The 18,802-nt window shown below is 42.6% G+C and overlaps 1 protein-coding gene across 9 annotated transcripts in view; it reads right to left on the bottom strand.

Annotated features, from left to right (window-relative positions):
- Positions 1-3,706: 3,706 nt before the first annotated feature.
- MARK3 (microtubule affinity regulating kinase 3) overlaps positions 3,707-18,802 on the bottom strand; it is a 122,878-nt gene continuing 107,782 nt past the window's right edge. For 2 of the 9 annotated variants that reach the window (XM_026012640.2, XM_026012642.2), the window contains exons 15-19: positions 13,153-13,314; positions 12,189-12,446; positions 8,064-8,090; positions 6,657-6,701; positions 3,707-4,251 (exon numbers count right to left, since the gene is read on the bottom strand). In XM_026012640.2, coding sequence (XP_025868425.1) covers positions 3,906-4,251; positions 6,657-6,701; positions 8,064-8,090; positions 12,189-12,446; positions 13,153-13,314 — 838 coding nt within the window. In that variant the 3' untranslated portion in view covers positions 3,707-3,905. The remainder of the gene's footprint in view (positions 4,252-6,656; positions 6,702-8,063; positions 8,091-12,188; positions 12,447-13,152; positions 13,315-18,802) is intronic. The other 7 variants (XM_026012645.2, XM_072762398.1, XM_026012648.2 and 4 more) reach the window with 5 other exon arrangements.

Here is an 18,802-nt window from a genome sequence, read left to right as displayed (position 1 = left end):
TTTGTTATTATGAGTTCATACAGGTTTTCTTACAATGTCCACTCCACTATCCTAGCAAGCTGGCTTTCTCCTTGAGAGTCTCACTCTCACCCCCATCCCATTCTTCATGTGCCCAAAGCTCCCCATCTATTCCCTCTGATGGCTTCTCCTTGCCATGTGACCTTCCTTCCCTGGGGGAGGAGCCAAGCCGAGATGCCCTGCTTGAGCTCTGACTTCTGAGGAGTCCAATGCTGCTTTGACACTGATCACACCAGCTGCCCCCCTGGGGCACTACCACACCAATGGTGAGCACTACCTTTGAGGAGTGTCACCCCTGCCTGGGTTCTGGTCTCTCAAAGTGGTAGACCGAAGACCCCAACTACACAGTTATGAAACTGTCCTTCTTGTTGACTGGAGCGGAGGCCTAAGGGACAGTCACACCTAGACTTACCTGTGCAGTGTCAGGACATCTGCAAGGCACATCCTTCATTCACTCCTTTCGAGAGCAACCATTACCCCCAATGTAAAGTGGGCTGCTGAGCTCTTTAAAGTGTTTCATGGCAAATCAGCAAACATAAACCGAAACCCCCAAATAACCAAAAAAATCCCCACAAAAAGTGAAGTTTTGAGCAGGTGGAAAAACCTTCCTGTCCCCCTGCATCATCCACTTTTTTTTTTTTTCTGCATAAGAGATTTACTTCTCTTTCTCTTAAAGAATATCCCACAGTTCAGATTTACATGAGTAGTGCCTTTTTAAATAAATTAAAAATAAAATGCTGTCCTGTCTGTAAAATTATAAATATTTCTAGCCCATTTTACAGGATGTTAAAATGCTTATAAATGCATTATCTCCTAGTAAATACACACTATGGCACTGAAGCCAGTTCAAAAAGACACGGAGATCACCATGCGCGACTCACAGAGCAGGAACTGCCAGGGAAGGGTATTCAGGGATGATTTCCAGAATGACAATAACATGTTAATAATGCACACACAGCGAGATCTTTCTTTTAAATATCATCTTTCTCTAGGCTTTTGGAGAGACACATACTATGAAAATGATCACAGTTGTGCTTCTCAAAGTTAGTCGTGTTCCCTCCCAGCTTTCTGCCTGGGTCTTCACTTTTGGAAATGAAAGGACAGCCCACGAACCAGGCACGTCACTAAGGAATGTTGTCTTAGTTCCCGTTTTGCCTGATCAGGATGCAAGTTGGCATGACTGGAATACTAACTCTACTTTCAGGAGTAGGACAACACTCTGGTTGTCAGGTAAATAAAAACCGTAGCACCACCCCCACCACATACCTTACCTCACCTCTGAGGGACTCCAGAGGAGTGGATGAGGGCAAAATGTGGCCTTGTCACTGCATCTGAAGTGATTTTCAAGTACTCTAGAATATTCCTTTTCAAAATTCACTGTATGCGGAATAAAAACATCATATTATAAAAACATACTTATCCTAAAGGAAGGGCATGGACCCCTTATTAATCGATTTAACTTCATGCTTTAATTGGAGTAAAGGTAACACTATCGCTATTGCCACTGAAATCAAATTGATGTCAATCAGTGATAGAGGCTTTTAAATGATACCGATCCAGACGACCTCTGTGGATAAATACCCAGTTCTCACTGGATCAGTAGAGTGCATTAAAGCACAGACATACTTCAGGCAAACAAATAACTGACAACAGCTGAGCGTCTGAGTCTGCATACAGTGGTCCTCTCATCAGAGCGTGTGGGTAATGAACTTGTCTCAAAAAAGCCTAACTTCCGGTAATCAGTGTGTCCTTGAGAACAAACACGGCAAACAGAATGTGTCCCAGGTGTGAAGGTCAGGAGCCCTGCCACAGCCGCACCTTTGCATGGTAGAGCTCCACTTCCCCTCTGTAAACTTCCACAGGGCAGCCACTCATAAGAACCTGTGCACAACGGACTGTGAGAGAAGCTGTGTACAAGGAAACTAGGTCTAGGGAAGGAACTAAAATGCCTCAGGTGAAAAAAGGAGGGAGACAGGACCTGTTTGTTTTCTTTAATAAGGGAGGTTTGAAAACCCCTCCCAACTTACTGCTCCCGAGCTGTGCCCCTTGTCTGGGAGCTTCTGTCCCGTATCTGCAGAGGATCCACCCGTTGGCTGAGGGCTCCCAGGGTCCCTCCTGGATCTCCACATGGTGTCTGAATGCACCTCAAACTCGACTGCATCTAAGACTGCTCTCCTGCTTGCCCTCCCACCCACAGCAAGCTGCCCCATTCCAATGAACAGCAAGCCTGTCCTTTCTGCTGTACAAGCCAAAATGTGTGCAGCCTTGGGTTTTTGCTCACTCATTCACAGTCAACCCAAGAGCAAATGCAGTTGACTCTTATTTCAAGAAATACCCAGAACCGACCATGGTCTCACTGGGCCAGCATCACCTCTTGCCTGATCGCTACTGTCAGCCTCTGAACAGTTTTCCTGGCTTCTCCTTTCTCTTGGAGAGACCAAGCACCTGCCCCATTCCCCAAATTAACATGGCACCAACCAAACCTCAGGTCCCTAGGAGTGCCTGACCCCGCTCTGCAATTCTTTTCTTGGCACTGACCACTTTGTTGCTATGACTTTACTTATTGTTTACTGACTGCCATCCTATTAGAACATAAGCTTCAAGAGGCTATGTTTTGTTCACGGATGCATCCCAAACACCTAAAACAGTGTTCCGCCCATGGTAATGAGTATTTGTGACTGAATGACTGTCCAGGCATTCATACTTTGACCACCAACCAAAAACCCAGAACCCGAAACACCACCAATCAATATGGCCACTTCCCCGTGAGACTGAAGTGTCACCCTAATTGATGAATTCATTACCCTCTCTATATAACCATGTAGGTGGTAAAAAAAAAAAAAAAAAAAAAGCTATAGGATTGATTCATGTTCTGAATCACAAAACAAAAAACAAAAAACAAAAAACAAAACAAAAAAACAAAAACAAAAAACCAAACCCATAAAACCCACCAAACCAAGAGAGGAAAATTACATACTTCATGGAGAACAAACCCAGAACCGTCAAGACCTGGCGTCTTTCCACATGGGCCCGCGGAGGCTCTTGTTTCCCTTCCTCCTCAGGTCGCCAGGAGGGCAGACTTCTCCCTTTATTGCCTTTGGAGAAAAAAGATGCTAGTAATGACAAAATGCTGGGTTCCACACTAAGGACAAAGTGGCCCCAGGCCTTCATGTATTTTCCATTTGCTTTTGTTCAACTTGGTGGCGGAGGCAAAAAACATACTTTTAGTCACTGCCTTAATCTGAGTCTTAAATACAGTATTAGGAGACAATGCAAGATTTTACTGAGAAAAAGTGAATTTTTAATTATCTTGTGAATCTACTTAGAAAAACACAAGCAATGTTCACAACTATAAATTTAAACCTTTTGCACTAAAAAAAAAAAAAAAACACAAAACAACAAACACAAAACCACAGGCATGAACTGTAAACCTGTATTAATTATCAACTAGTCTTAAGGTTAATTCTTAGTAGTAATTCAGTATTTTCCTCCTTGGCAATTTTAATGTTTTAGCACCAAATGATCTCTCACAGAGGTACTTGTAACAACTCTGGCTGCCAGTGTAAGGAGATGCTTCCATATGCACTACTTCACACGCACAGTCCACGCTCACACCACACAGACAGGAGGCCCGTGGCGATGATGTCACAAGCTGACTTTCAGGGCAATGGAAAGAAGACAGAGGGCACGCGTGTCACACATCTTTAATGTAGTGCATTCGTAGAAAAAAGGCCAGCTTCCGCTCCCAGGCGTGCTCTCGTCCTTATATTTTAATATCATGATTTAGAAGATGCAGACGTTATTACCTAAATATTATTCTATACATTTCCATCAGTGTTCAGGAAAACACTTTAAAATGCTACTTAATTTACACCGTAATTACTGGGTTACAGCTTTAGCTCATTGGCAATTTTGGAAGCAATATTTTTGAAAGCTATGGATGTCCCTGATATCCGCTTAAACCGGACCCCGTTCAGAGACAGTCTTGGCAGCTTGCACACCTCCATCTCCCACTGCACGAGGTTCTCTGCATGCCCATCACCATGGACACAGAAGAGTAAGAAGCGCTCTCTCTGCTCATAGTCGCAGTTATTGGCGTCCAGCACTTTGCGGATTTCCCGCATCATGTCATTGGGATCCATGGAACTAGTGGTTTTCATGCTCCAGGTAAAGCGCAGGGAGCGAGGTTTTGCTTCTTTGTTTTCATCCTTTTGCTCAGCAGATACGTTGCGACTGAAATGCACAGTGGCAGGTTTATTTTTAATTGCACAGAGAAACCAACCTTTTCTACTCCAGCTAGTTCAAAATCATCTTCTTTGTAGCAGAATAACTGACCTCCATACTTTACTTGCACAGACTCACACATGGTGAGTCCTTTATCAAGAAGCATTCCTCTTTCTCACCCCGTCACCCCTTTCAAAATGTAACTCACACAGGCAAAGGTCTACCTGACTGAAAAATCTTTTACTAGCCACCTATACTTAATAACATTCAAGAAATAATTTGTTAAACAGAATCCTTGGAGACTGGGTAAAGCAGGGATCTGAGCACTTCTCCAAGAAAAGCCCAGCTCTCTCCTCAAGGCTGACTGCAGATGGTAAAGAGCCAGTGGGGTCCCCCAAAGGCCCAGCTCAGGGAGGAGGAAAGGGTCAGCAGGCTAGCTTCTGGCTTTTTGACCTGCATAGCTGCCCCTGTACCACCACATCTTTTGTTAGGTCAGCTCATCATAACCTTCACCACAGTGGTTACTCAGGATAGCCAGTGCTTCCACATAGTTCAAAATCACCTTCCCTGCAGATGGCCCCTGATGATGAGTATACAGCTGGGTGGGGTGTGAGCCCTTCTCTCCTTTCCCTCCACCCACCTCAATATTTTCCCTGCCATTTTGTTAAACTTCTGATTCCAGTTAAAAATAATTCTTAGATGACACTATCTTACTATTGAAGCTAAAAATTAAATGTTAAGGCTTATTTGCTGCTGAGCACTGCCACAACCAGTTAAAATGTAAGCTGTACTGATCCACAGAGGGTAAACCGTGATCCCAACGTCTATGAGGTGATGTCACAGTGGGGCCCCAGGCACAGTCCTCTTGGAAAGTCCATGACTAGGTAGGTATGTATCTACCACTGTTCAGGGCATTTAACTGTCATTGCCACAAACTGTTATTTATACTCCCATGTGTACACTGGAATGCTTCAATTAGGATGGTGAATGCCTCACACTCTTGTGTTTGTGTATCAAAAACATCCAGTATATGCATGTTATGCACTTCATCCTATGGCATATTCATCAGAGTCGAGGGTGGGCCATCGGTTTTATTATGCATATAGTGGCCAACCTGCTGGTAGAATATTCAATTTAATTCACATCCATGCAAATTGATTGCAAGCCTCTTAGGTATAAAATGCTGTGTTAAGCGCTAAATAGGTTACAGAAAACGAGCAAAAGCTCTCAAGCTAAGTTGGGGCCGGGGGAGGGAAGACTGCAACTTAAGGCCACAGTAGTACAGGAAAGGTACGGGCAGTACCCTAGAGGGTGGTGTGAAAGGCAGGTGGGCCCTCTAAAGGGAGGAGCACAGGGAAAGGCAGGGCAGGGAAATGAGGAAATGGCTTCCAGGAGGGGGTGGCATCTGAAAAGAGCTACCAAGAACTCATGGGATTCCAATACAACGGGGGTGGGGGAAAAGAGTTTGTGTGCTGAGCAGAGGGAACATCATAAGCAAAGGCAAGGACGTATGGAAAGCACAGAATGTGTTGAGGGTATAATCAAGTGCACAGATGGACTGGAACTGGGGGCATAGCATCACCCCCACAACAGCCGCCAAGTACTTGCAGTAGGCAAACTCAGGATAGCGGGAGCCTGTTCAAGGCCGGCATGGGCAGGCCTGGGGTGGGAGTGGGGTCAGGGGAGGCCAGGGCAGTTCAGGCCACCCAGGGCAGGTCTGGCAATGGGGCCACTGCAACTTTTCATTCAGAAAAGCCACATGATCAGAGCTGTGCTTTAAAAAGACCAGAAGAAGAGCAAATGGGTTAAGGGGGACCTGTGACAACATGCTGGTGGCTGGTAATGAAAGGGCATGGGTGGAAGATCTAGTACTATGGAGGCCTGTCAGCCTATTTGGTGAACTCTCCCATTCCCAAACCTGTGTAATGAAATACAAAATGATCTATAAAATGTAAAAGCAAATCACTCAACTACATAATCATTCTTAAACTTCTAATTTAAAATATGAAAATTCTACTCAATATTCTTTCATTCTTTGAGACCAAAATCATGCAGGGGTTACGGGCACGTCAATAGTGCTCCTACTGACTTCCCAGAGCTCATTTCAGGCTGTCAGCGCCCAGGGAGGACAGGCACGTATTTTAACACCTGAACACCAGTGGAAAGCCAAGTCAGGCTGAGATATTGAAGGCTTCCACCAGCGGGTAGCCATGGTGCTCCGGCGCCCTCAAGTGGCCACTGTGAGGCGCCAGCAGTGACACACTCCTGCTTCACCATAGAATGCTAACCTCACCAAGCAATCCTATATTGAGAGCAGGGATATGATGCAGGATATTCAGAGAAGAGCATCGTTTCTGCCACACACATGAGGTAAATACCTATAAAATATTTTAAGTAAAAATCATTTCCCTCACCTTGAGCCCTCATATCTCCCGTTCCTCTCATATTCAGTTGGAAGCCTCAACGAACAGAATGCAGAAGCACAGAGAAGTGGGAAAGAGAAAAGAAATCTTACAGACCGGTACACAACCACCCATATACAAACACAGATGTCATAAAACAAACCCAAAGCACTTTGGGTCACCAGCTGTAGCTGTGCCTGTTAAACTCGGTTCTGTCATGGGGGTGATTCAGCCCGTGGGCATTCTTCTCCATGTGTCCTTGAAGCTGGGGTGGGAGGCTGACCACACACCTGCTTCACATATGCAACAGGTATTCCTGCTTGGCTCTGGAATTGGAGATATTCTAACTTTTTAATCCCTCCCCCCAAATGTAATGGGTTTGAACTAAAAGGAAATGAATTCTATCAGTTAAATCCTATACTGAACTACAAAATTTCCTGTGCAAGGAAAAATTTGGCAACTGGGAAGATTATAAAGCAATCATGGAGTGGAATTTCCCATAGGAGGAAAGCGCTCCTCCCACAGTTTGACAAAGAGCTCATGTTCACATAGCCTTACAGTGACCCACTGATTTCGTCACCATACAGACCCTCCCACCACAGCCTGGCCTTCTGGACACAGGTGGCCCAAATGACAGATTCTCTGCCTCTTTCTGTGTGCAATTCAAGACAATGACCAACATTTTTGTTCTTCTGACTTGTCTTCATCAAAAAGTATTCATCTGGTAGGAATAATATTTACCACAGTGCTTTCAGTAAAAATAATGAGACCTACTTCCTTTAATGGTTGATGGAAAACAGCTTTTAGATAGAGTCCTTAGTTATTATTCAACTCTCTGAAAATATTAAAACATTTCTGCTATACAGCTGCCCATATCCTTATTTCTGAAAACCTCCAAATGAGGCTGTAGGTTTGAATTTTGTACTTGTTTCCCATGTAAAAATATTAGCTAATTCCTTGGTCATTTTAAAGCCTGTTGCTAATTCAATCATGAAATAAAAAATGGCAACAATCACCACTTACCTTCTGCAGGCTTGAGGCCAATCAGTAACTGTACATTAATATTACTGAACATCTCATTCTTCAAACAGAAGCATGCTAAGTGTTATTAGTATGAAGACAGAATTATTTGGATGCTAAATAATTCTACCAAAGAAAGAAAATGCACAGAGCATGCACAGGCCTATTGTTACATGGGTGCCACAATCCCTTTACAAATGCCTGACAGAGTTAATCTATTTCTTTCCAAGGTTTCCTTACAAAGAAGTAAGTAAGTAGTTCACAGCAGAAAGTTTAGTTTTTAAGGAAAACAAAACAAAACAAAACAAAAACAAGGCTAGAAAGCCAAACCTGATGTTAATTGCAGGAGCCATTTTGGGGTAAGGATTGAAAAAAATAATGTGTATATATAAATCCTACCTTTTGATAAACCTGAATGACATGTTTCTAAAAGAAATTAAGCCAAAAAAAAAATTAACAAAAATGACTTGCACAAATTAAATAGAAAATCTAGTCAAGTATAGAGAGAAAGAAAAACAACAAATAAAACAGGGCTCCTCTTCTGTCCAATGAACAATGAAACAGTAACATTTGTTGAAAAAGTAAAATTACAGGTAACTGAATATGTGATCTTTTAATTTTCTAGAATTATAAAAAATCTGTACTGGTAAGAAAAATTCAGCAGTAAACATTGTCATTAGCTCCAATTAAATTTATTTAAAGATTTTTTTCAGATGGATATACTTTAAGATGATAAAATCCAATATCCTGTGTTAAAGAAGTGATGGAAATCATCTGCAGTACTCTAGAGTAAGAGGGTAACACCTCTCGATCCTCTTCAGAATGTCTCATGAACAAAAACCTCACCTTATAACATTAAAAATTTCATTTAAAAATGTTCAACAATTAAGAGAACCCTTAGTTATCTCAGGAAGATGGTTTAAACATTCACAGAATGTCTATTACATTGTAGGACAGAAATAACTTTTTAAGAAAAAACTAAGTGGGGTTTAAAACGAAGCAGACTTTTTAGTTTTAGATAGCAAAATGAATGGAGATTAAATGATAACAATGGGGGTGTTTCATTTTAATGTTTTATAGAATAATTGGAAGAGCTGTATTTAGAAGGGACTTTGCTCATTAAACATTAAGGAGATGCTCAGGTTGTTCTGAACAGAATCTGACAAAAGAAATTCCAAACCCAGAGCTGGGCTTGTATGATCATGTGATCAGCATTCCGGGGCAAGTGCAGGCTGGGTTTGCCGAACTATTTCTGAAACTTCCCAGTTCTATGACTGAACACGGAGTTCAGTCTGAGTGAACAAAGTAATGAATGCTTTGGATTTGTTCTTCTAACATGGATAATTTGACATTGCTTCAGATACTGACCAATTAAAAAATCTCCAACTACTGTAGATAACAGCCAACCACTTCATAATCAGATCAGAAATGGTATACAACAGGGTTATATGTGACAGAGAAGATCACGCATATGACAATATTTTGTAAATAATTAAGTACTATGTAAACACAAGATTATGCAAAAGACTATTTTAGTTGAAAAGTGATTAAAAGGTCTTTAAAATGTATTTTCACTTCCCAATTTTCTACCTGAGAAAAGTCAGGGTTATTGGTCAAGTACCACAGGACTGCTTTTTTTCACCTTTCCTGCCACAAGTCCCTGAAGAGGAGGTGCAGTAGGGGTGAAGCTGTGCCTGAGGCACTGTGGACCACTCTGAGGCACACAGAGGTCTGTACATGGTGCCCACAGGGGATGAGCAACTCTGAGCACCCTATGCACACCAGGCCTGGTTCCAGGAGGAACTCAGAGCACACAATTCTCTGAAGCCACATGTATCCAGGGCCGAGTCAGAGCCAAGAGCAGAGAGCAGGCCCTTCTGGTGTCAGCTATCTTCCTACTGGCCCTTAGCAGGTCTCTGGGTGCCAGCACCTTTGTGAGAACACCAGAGCCTCTTTCAGGCACCAGGACTCTGACCCTCACAATTACTGTGAGGGCAGGATAGGCAGCCAATACCAATGGCAGCAGCAGGAATAAACAGACTACCCCTCAAGTACAGTAACAAGGGGAGGCTACAGACCACAGTTTGTAAACTTTTATAAACAGGAGACCATTATTTCTGCAAATCTTTAGGAGTGGAGAATGGCTGGAAATGTAAAATAAAATGACCCCCAAGACTTTTTTTAAATTAAACCAAGAAAACTCAGTCTCCAATTTTAATTCAAAGACATGAAATAAACTACATTAGAACAAGAGGGACAAGGATTGCAGCCTGTACTGTCCTTGACAGCCCTGCAGGGTAGCACACGCAGTGGACTCAAGGGCCTCTTCTGGAGGCACAGACCTGGCTCAGCCGCTTTTGGCTACAGAGTCTTGAACATGTGTCTTAAACTCATGTCCAGTTTGTCTTACAAAATTGGGATAATATCGATTATACAGGCAGACTGTGGAGATTAAATGAATGTGTGAGAAAGTATGTGTGTGTGCACACGTGCATCTTTATAAGTGTAAAACTTATTTCTATAAATCTACACATATCTACTCAGCACATGGTAAGCAATCAATAAATGGTAGCTGATGTTATCTGTAATAATACAGCATTAAGAGGATCAAAAAAAGAGCAAAAAGGGAAAAAATAAATTCAAGGATATTCAGGATATGGAAGATTTTATTTAAAGAGCCCATTATAGACCAAAGTGTAAAGACACGGAGGTGCCTGTCCTGCAACTAGAGCTTAGACAGACCTGACTGCACATCTTCTCTGCACTCAGACAATATTAAGCACTGTCAGGGAGCAAACAACCAGGTGAATGATACCTGGCTTTGTCCCCTACCACTTGAGTTTCAGAGGCAGACTCCATTTCAGCTTAGTCCACAAGGACAGAACTAGGGGATAGAGAGGCCTGGGACAGGCTATGGGATGACCCTGAAAGGAAGGAAGAATTATTTTGGGGGTTACGAGACTCTTCTTGGATTGAGCTCCCTGCTTCTCTTACTGGTCCTGAGTGGGTACCCAAAACCTGGCAAAGTCCTTTAGATCATTCTACTCTTCTGCCCAGTTTGGAACAGGGGGTCTCAGCAAAGGGGTGAGGAAGAGAGTAAGAGGCTGGATTGTAACTTCTGGCCCCCTCTCTGACCTCTAGTCAATGATAATGGATAGCAGAAATCCTCCCTAATCTGGTAGTCAGTGTCCTGACAAGCGATTACCCAGAGAAAGTTTAATGTGACTTGGTTAAGTTTAGGTGATTGATCTAAAAGAACATAACATTACTAGAGGACTTAGGGAGAATGGAAACTGGTATTTGGCTTACAGATTAAATACTAAAGATAGCAGGAAACACAGCAGTCGGCTAATGAGCCACAGGAGTGCAAAGTAATAGAGGAGGGGGTGCCAGACATTTGAGCTGTGCTGAGCAAATTACAGATGGTGAACAAGAGGGTCTGCAACATGTAAAGCTGCAGGATGCCCTGGGCATACTCATCCAGTAAGGCTCAATCTTTAAGAAACTCAGGGTGCTTGGGTGGCTTAGTTGGTTAAATGTCTGCCTTCATCGCAGGTCACAATCTCAGGGTTCTGGGATTGAGCCCCATTATCAGGCTCCCTGCTCAGTGGGTAGTCTGCTTCTCTGTCTTTCTCTGTTCCTTCCCCTGGCTCCTGCTCTCTTGCTCTCAAAATAAATAAATAAAATCTTAAAAAAAAAAATCTTTAAGAAACTCTTCTAGGAGGGCTGAGAGAGCAAGGGTGCTCAGGCCTCCTGAGTGCAGCCCAAGCTAATGGTGACTCTGCCTGAGTGCTGATGGTGCACAGTGGCACCTTTCCTTCTCCCTCTTATAGTAGTTAATGATTTTAGGCTGCTGCAGTCTCCAGATCAGGTTATGGAAATAAGGTTCAAAGTATCTCAAGGGAAAAAGGATTTTATACACAACCAGATACTAGTTTCTTGCAGAGAAGAAATCAGGAATTTTATCTGCCAAACTATACCATTTTTAAGCAAGTTGCCTTGTTCTTACTATAACTTACTGAGACCAATAGGAAGAACAATTTTAAGATTTACACCCTAAGAAATTTAGTGTTCCTCAATCACAATGACAGGAGAGGAGAGAAGAAATGTTTCTCTCCTCTTTGTTCAGGGCTGGTCACACCACAGGCTGTCTTCTGCAGGGACTGCTTATGGAGTGCTGACCTAACACTGGAGGTAGAGTTTTTACTGCAGTAAACACATCATGTGGACAGAAGCATGATCAAAAGGAATAGCAATTAAAGAAAACAACAGCCTCCCAAGTGCTAGAGGACTTCTAGTGCTGTGAAGACTCTAAGCTCTTTAATTCCTATTCTAAAAGGTTTTATTTATTTATTTATTTTTTTCTAAAAGGTTTTAAAGTATAAAGTTCTATATATAAACCAGAAGAATACGAGCTAAAGACAAAGTGAAAAGTATCTGGGCAATTGCTTCACACAACTGAAAAGATATTTCTCCTTTTCCTCTTGTATTTGATCCAAAGAATAAGCACCACCCAGCACTTACCTCCTTGTAAGTTTTGAAGTTAATTTACTAAAAAGATTAGTGGAGCCTCGGCTTCGAGTCTGTGACAACGGTGTGGCTTCATGGGACAGGCTGGGTGAGGCAGGCGGGCCATTATATGTGGCAGTCCGCCGCTCCCGGGGTTGGCCATGGAAAGTGCTACGACTGGCAGTGCCCCGCGGGAAGCGGAGTCGGTCTGGGGTGGCTGCACTGCTGACACTGTGCGTTGAAGCAACTGGAGTCCTCGGATCAGGAATAGTGCTAGAAGGTCAGAACAGAATAGTCTCACATCTTTGTTCACAAAAGCCCAGCTTTGTGGCAAACACAGCACACAAAAATCTACAATCTCAATATACTTCTTATATACAGTAGAGAAAATCAGTTATAAATAAATCTCTAGACCCAAGAGGGTATTTTATAGGGCTCAGGACCAAAAGGCAAGCTAAATAGGAGGGTATCAAATAAACAGTACATAATGAAACACAATCTCATGGGGTTTAAGGGAGTAAGACATACATATTTTCAAGGACAAAATTAATGCAGGGAAATTCTAGGACAAAGGAACGGCTAACTCAAGCTTTTTCCCTTTGCTTTCTTCTCAAAGTGCTTACATGCAGAGAACCTTGCCAATATAAAAGAAATAAAGGCTATGCGGGTGAAATTGAAGAATAGGCAACTAAAAAGTTTTAAAGCACACAAACACAAACGGCATGTTTACTGTGAGATTCCACATGCTAAGAGCACCGTGGAGAGGAGGGGACTTCTTACACCTCTTGTAGTATGCAAAGGCATGAAGACACACAGATGACCGAGGACACCATGACACAGGATGCGCTTAACTAAAACCACACACAGGAAGGGTACTTTGTGCACAAGAGTAACGACCCGTGGACTATAAAATCCATAGCACAGCATGGAGCAGCGGCGGGCACACACGAGTCTCACGAGGAATGTGCAGTTGTCTTACACAGCCTTGCTGTTATCTCCTTCACTGTCTACTGGAGGTACCATCATCGTGGGGTGCCCAGAGGCTGACATGGACATCGACTTCTGATGTCTCAGCCGACAGGTGGAAGATGTGGCACAAACTGAGGCAGGGCTAGCTGCATAAGCGAACAGTTCTGTCAGGCTGGGAGGGGGTTTGGGTTCAGGCAGAGGCAGAAACAACAATATGATGGCGCAGTGACAAAAAGAGCGACCTGCTATTTAAAGCACATACCTTCCTCCCCAAACCATCTCATTTTTGCCTTAGAACAAAAATCTCTTAACCTTGTTTTGGGGATTCTGTAGCAATTACTAACCTGTAGCTGCTTTTTTTTCCAAACAGTATAAGATTTATTAGCTTTAAAGAAGAAAAATGACATCTTACTTGTTTGAATATTTATGTGAGGGGGCAATGTCTTCTAAGCTGTGTACAAAACAAAGCCTTTCCCGAAAGAGATGTCTCCGTTCAAACTGAAGTGGTCGAGTGAATCTATAACATGAGCACACCGTGCTTTCAACCTGTTCCCCAAGCACACAGACATATTTTAAATGGACTAGTAAAATAACAGGTATAGTAACTAGGTACTATTTATCAAAGTTCCTATGCTGTGTAAAGATAGATGAGAATCTTCCTATGCAAAGGACATTCACTTTATAAACAAGTCAAAATTCCTAAGGGATCAACACAGCCCCTTTTTTCAAGGCAGAAACTAGTAAGAGTAATTAACTGCTCACAGAGAAAAAGACTGATAGAACCCTCACCAGGACCACACTGTTCCTTAACTCCAGTTCAGTCATCCTGCCCCTGGAGTTGCAAAGAGGCAGTTTTTCTCCTTTGAGGTGAGAGGGATTCAGAACTCTGATCCTGCACACCAGTCTGCACACCCTCCCCAACTCTATCCCAGGGTCTCTCCACAGAGGGTCTTTCCTCCTCTCCCACATAGACCTATACCTTAGCATCTATCTTCATTGGTCTTCTGGCCTTCACTGCACACTTTCCAAACTGTCAACCATACAGATGTGAACTTCCCCAAAACAAACATGACTTGGTCACTCATCTGCTTATAGCCTTTCAAAAGCACACTGCGTCTTCAGGGCCAAGTTCAAATCCCTCACCCCGGCATCCCAGTTGCACCCTTAGGCACCCACAGCCCAGGCCTACCTTCTACTGTTACCTCTGGGGACATGACTTTTGGGAGATCCTATGATACGCAATCCTTTGGTCATGCATCAGGTCAAATGACTTTCACAGGAACTATTATCTGTGCCTGGAGAGCAGGCATCTTCTATTTTGATCACAACTTAACCCAGAGGTCACCCTTCTGCATGACGACTTCCCTGGTATCCTCTCTCATCAGCAGCTTATTATCCCCTTTTGTATTATGTGCAACTGCTACTACACACCATTTTTATCAAGGGTATCACAGTAACCCTTTCCTGCTTGAGTTTCCCAAAGCATGGTGCTCAAAAAATGCTCTTCTAACTGAAAAGGTAAATTAATGAAATGAATCACTGGAGTTCTGACAGTCCTGATATGGGGGAGAGAGGTGTCTATAATACACTGTTCAAGATCTGTTTGTATCTGCATCTTTGAGAATTTTGTCCTCTGATTTGGGAGAATGGCTCTAATATAGTCACAGAAAAATTGGAAACAAATGCCTATTTATAATGATAAAAATAGACTGTGTTTTTGCCACTTGGCATCGACTCTTTACCTTGGAGTAATGACACCTGCATTCTGCTATGAAGGAAACAAGTTCCTCGGCTCTGGATGTCATGGACTCTACCCCAGAATTTCCCAGCCACTCTGGCCAGTGACAGACTTAGAGATGAGCACATGGCCGAAATTATACCAGCCTGAACCCAGAGATAGCCCCAGGGCTTCTGTCTGAAGAAAGCTGAGTGTGGGAAGATGCCAAGTCTAATGCTGCTGAGCCCAACCAGGGAATCACTATAGAGGAAGTAGAACTGGGAGATGGACCTGATTCTATTCCTGCACTTTTTTGGTTATAGGAAACTCAAAAATACATTTTTTAAAAAAAGATCTTATTTATTTACTTGAGAGAGAGAGAGAGAGAGAGAGAGAGAACGAACAAGCAGGGGGAGCAGCAGAGAAGGATCAGGGAGCCCAAAATGGGGCTCGATCCCAGGACCCCGGGATCAAGACCTGAGCTGAAGAGACGTTTAACTGACTGAGGCACTCAGATGCCCCAAAGATACACTTAAAAAAAAAGATTTATGTATTTATTTGAGATAGAGAGGGAGACAGTGTGCATACATGGGGAGAGGGCAGAAGGAGACAGAATTTCTAGCAGACTCCCCACTGAATGCAGAGCCTGATGCAGGGTTCAATCTCACAACCCTGAGATCATAACCTGAGCCGAAAGCAAGAGTCAGTACTCAACTGACTGAGCCACACAGGTACCCCAAAGATGCCTTTTTTATTTTATTTTTTTTAAAGATTTACTTATTTATTCATGAGACGGGGAGAGAGAGAGAGAGAGAGAGAGAGAGAGAGGAGAGAGAGAGAGAGAGAGAGAGAGAGAGAGAAGCAGGCTCCTTGCAGGGAGCCCAAAGTGGGAATCGATCCCGGATCCCAGGATCATGACCTGAGTTGAAGGCAGGCGCCCAACCACTGAGCCACCCAGGCATCCCATAACGATGCTCTTTTTAATTTAAGCTTGTTTGGACTGGGTTTCTGTCACCTGCAACACAAGTCCTAACTGATTCAACTTTTTAATTTTTTTAGATTTTATATATTTGTCGGAGAGACAGAGAGGGAGCAATCATAAACAGAGGCAGTGGCAAACAGAGGGAGAGAGAGAAGTAGGCGCTAAACTGCTCCTTTGGAGCAGGGAGCCTGATGCAGGGCTCGATCCAGGACCCTGGGATCATGCCTCGAGCCCAAGGCAGATGCTTCACCAACTGAGCCACCCAGGTGTCCCTAAACTCCTTTTAAAGATTAGTCAAGTGTAGTAGTGAGAAGCAGGGGGAAAATAGCAGAACAAGCAGTGATTTAACTAACTGAAGAAATGCTTTCTCATCTATCTCATATATACAAACATACATATGCATACAACTTTATTTTTTAACAAGTTACAGATAAATACAATTGTCTTTTGTGCTCTCTATTCAGGGCAGGTCAAGGGTCAACATACCTTTTTTTTTTTTTTAGATTTATTTATTTATTTATTGAGAGAGAGAGAGAGAGAGGCAGACACAGACAGAGGGAGAAGCAGGCTCCTTGCAGGAAGCCCGACGTGGGACTCAATCCCGGGTCTCCAGGATCACACCCTGGGCCGCAGGCGGCGCTAAACCGCTGCGCCACCGGGGCTGCCCAAGGGTCAACATACTTGAAGTCTCTGCCCTTTTCTTGCTCAAATTAGGAGCTAGGATTATTGGGTGCATTAAAAGCAAGGGAAGAAGGGAAGATGGGGTTGTCTGGCTTCTTCCCTGGAGAATAGGAATGATCTCAAAGACTGAAGAAGGAAAGGGCTTTTAGTCAGCATACAGAGCAAGAAGGTGCTTGATCTATTCCCCCCGAGGCACACGGCTCATTGGTTGGACCATGTAGGCAAGATCTACAAGGCATATAAGCATGGCAAGACCAGACAATCCGCAGCAAAAAGGTGACCCTCCTCAAACTTATAAACCTTTCTGAAAAGGGAAGCAATAAATTGGTATTTTCATTATAAATTAAATTTTTTGACACATTAATCTTAAAGATCATTAAATGAATCATTTTACACATTTAAACCCTGTCACATCATGAATTTCACAAAGCAAGCAACAAAACAGATGTGAGGGACGCCTGGGTGGCTCAATGGTTGAGCATCTTCGCTTGGGGCGTGATCCCAGAGTCCCGGGATTGAGTCCACCACTGGGTTCCCTACGAAGAACCTGTTTCTCTCTCCCTCTCTACCTGTGTCTCTACCTTTCTCATGAATAAATAAACAAATCTCAACAAAACAAAACAAAACAAGACACAGATATGAAATATAACCACCATTTTTAACACTTATCTGGTGGTAAAATTTTGTCCAGTTTTCACAGCAATCAACTTGATGACCTTTTAGAATATATAGCCTCATGTGATATTGGGGTTGTCTGTTGCAAACAGAATTTTTGAGACTTGTACAAATTTGAAATTCAACAGACATTTAGTGAGTTTATGGTTTCCTAAATCAAGACTATAAGCCTACCGCAGAAGTCAAAAAACCCCACATCTGACTGGGCAAATGCGGAATTAAAAATATAACCTAAAAGATACATGTGGGAACTTTCTCTCCTGAATCCCTGTGCCTTGATATAGGACAAATGGATAAAAGGATAAAATAATAGAGCCATTTTACAATTTTAAAACTTTACCTAGAATATCAAATACCTAAAACTTCTTTGAAAATATTCTGTTGTGGGACTCCTGGGTGGATCAGCAGCTGAGCATCTGCCTTTGGCTCAGGGTGTGATCCTGGCGTCTTGGGATCGAGTCCCACATCAGGCTCCCTGCATGGAGCCTGCCTCTCTGCCTCTTTTGTGGGTCTCTCATGAATAAATAAAAAATCTTCAAAAAAAATTCTGTTGTGCATTATTATAACTGTATCACACTACTTCTTTGGGGGCCCTGAAATGAATACATGTTGAATAGTCTCCCATACATTTCTCATATGTAAGAGCAGGATACAGAGTCCATGTTATGTGTGTAGGTTACCAAATCAATTAAGTTGAGAAATCAGTGTAAATTAAGAAAATTCTTGATATTCATATCTGAATGGTCTGTCATAAATACTTTCATAAGCTAGTATACGTTGAGCACTATGTGCCTGCCTCTGTGCTAAGTTATTCAAGACTCATTGTAAGAACCTACATGACTGACAGAATCATACAACTAAAGATGTGGTTATATTTTCTCACTCTTTTTTTATACTGACTGTTCATTGTCGCTGGAACTAGGCCACTGACAGAGTCTGACATCAGAAGGGAGAATAATTACAGAGAATAATTACATCAGGAGACATAGAAGAAAATAAGCAGGACTTCGGTATACCCGGTGCCTAAGAAAACAGCTCACATATGCTCAAGTCAAAGCAACTGTCTGCCAAATCCTGTAATTTGTCCTTTAAACAACAAGGACTTCTTTATTTTCATACAGCAAGGCTGATAAAACAGAAAGAATGCACTGGTAAGAATCAATCCATAAAATTAATTTTAAAATGAAACAACATTATCAATGGGGAGAATTTAAAACATTACCCCATGCTCAAGGCAGGATTTAAAAGATAGCTGGAAAAGAGCTTGTTTGGGACATGTACAGCCTTTGGTTTAAACTTGCACAGCCTTTACTAGCTATGATCATGCTCATGTTAGAATTCTATATAAACATACATGCATATGAGAAAAAAAAAGTCCTACATATTCATGGTCGAAAATGAAAATGAACATAATTCCTTCAGAAGTTAACAGGTATCCAGGCACCCTGTAGCACCCGCCAATATTTTACTCTAGGAGTCAGAGACCTATATGGGGAGAGAAGAAAGTAACTTTCTGCCTAAGAAGTCATCTGTGCCCAAAGAAGGTGTAGTGCATCTAATTTATGACTCAGCATCTACTTTAAGGGTGAGAAAGTTGTCATATTT

The sequence above is a fragment of the Vulpes vulpes genome, chromosome 6, assembly GCF_048418805.1.
Source record: "Vulpes vulpes isolate BD-2025 chromosome 6, VulVul3, whole genome shotgun sequence".
NCBI classification, from domain to species: domain Eukaryota; kingdom Metazoa; phylum Chordata; class Mammalia; order Carnivora; family Canidae; genus Vulpes; species Vulpes vulpes.
The sequence above is the reverse complement of the archived record's forward strand: the minus strand, read 5'-3'. Positions and strand labels throughout refer to the sequence as shown.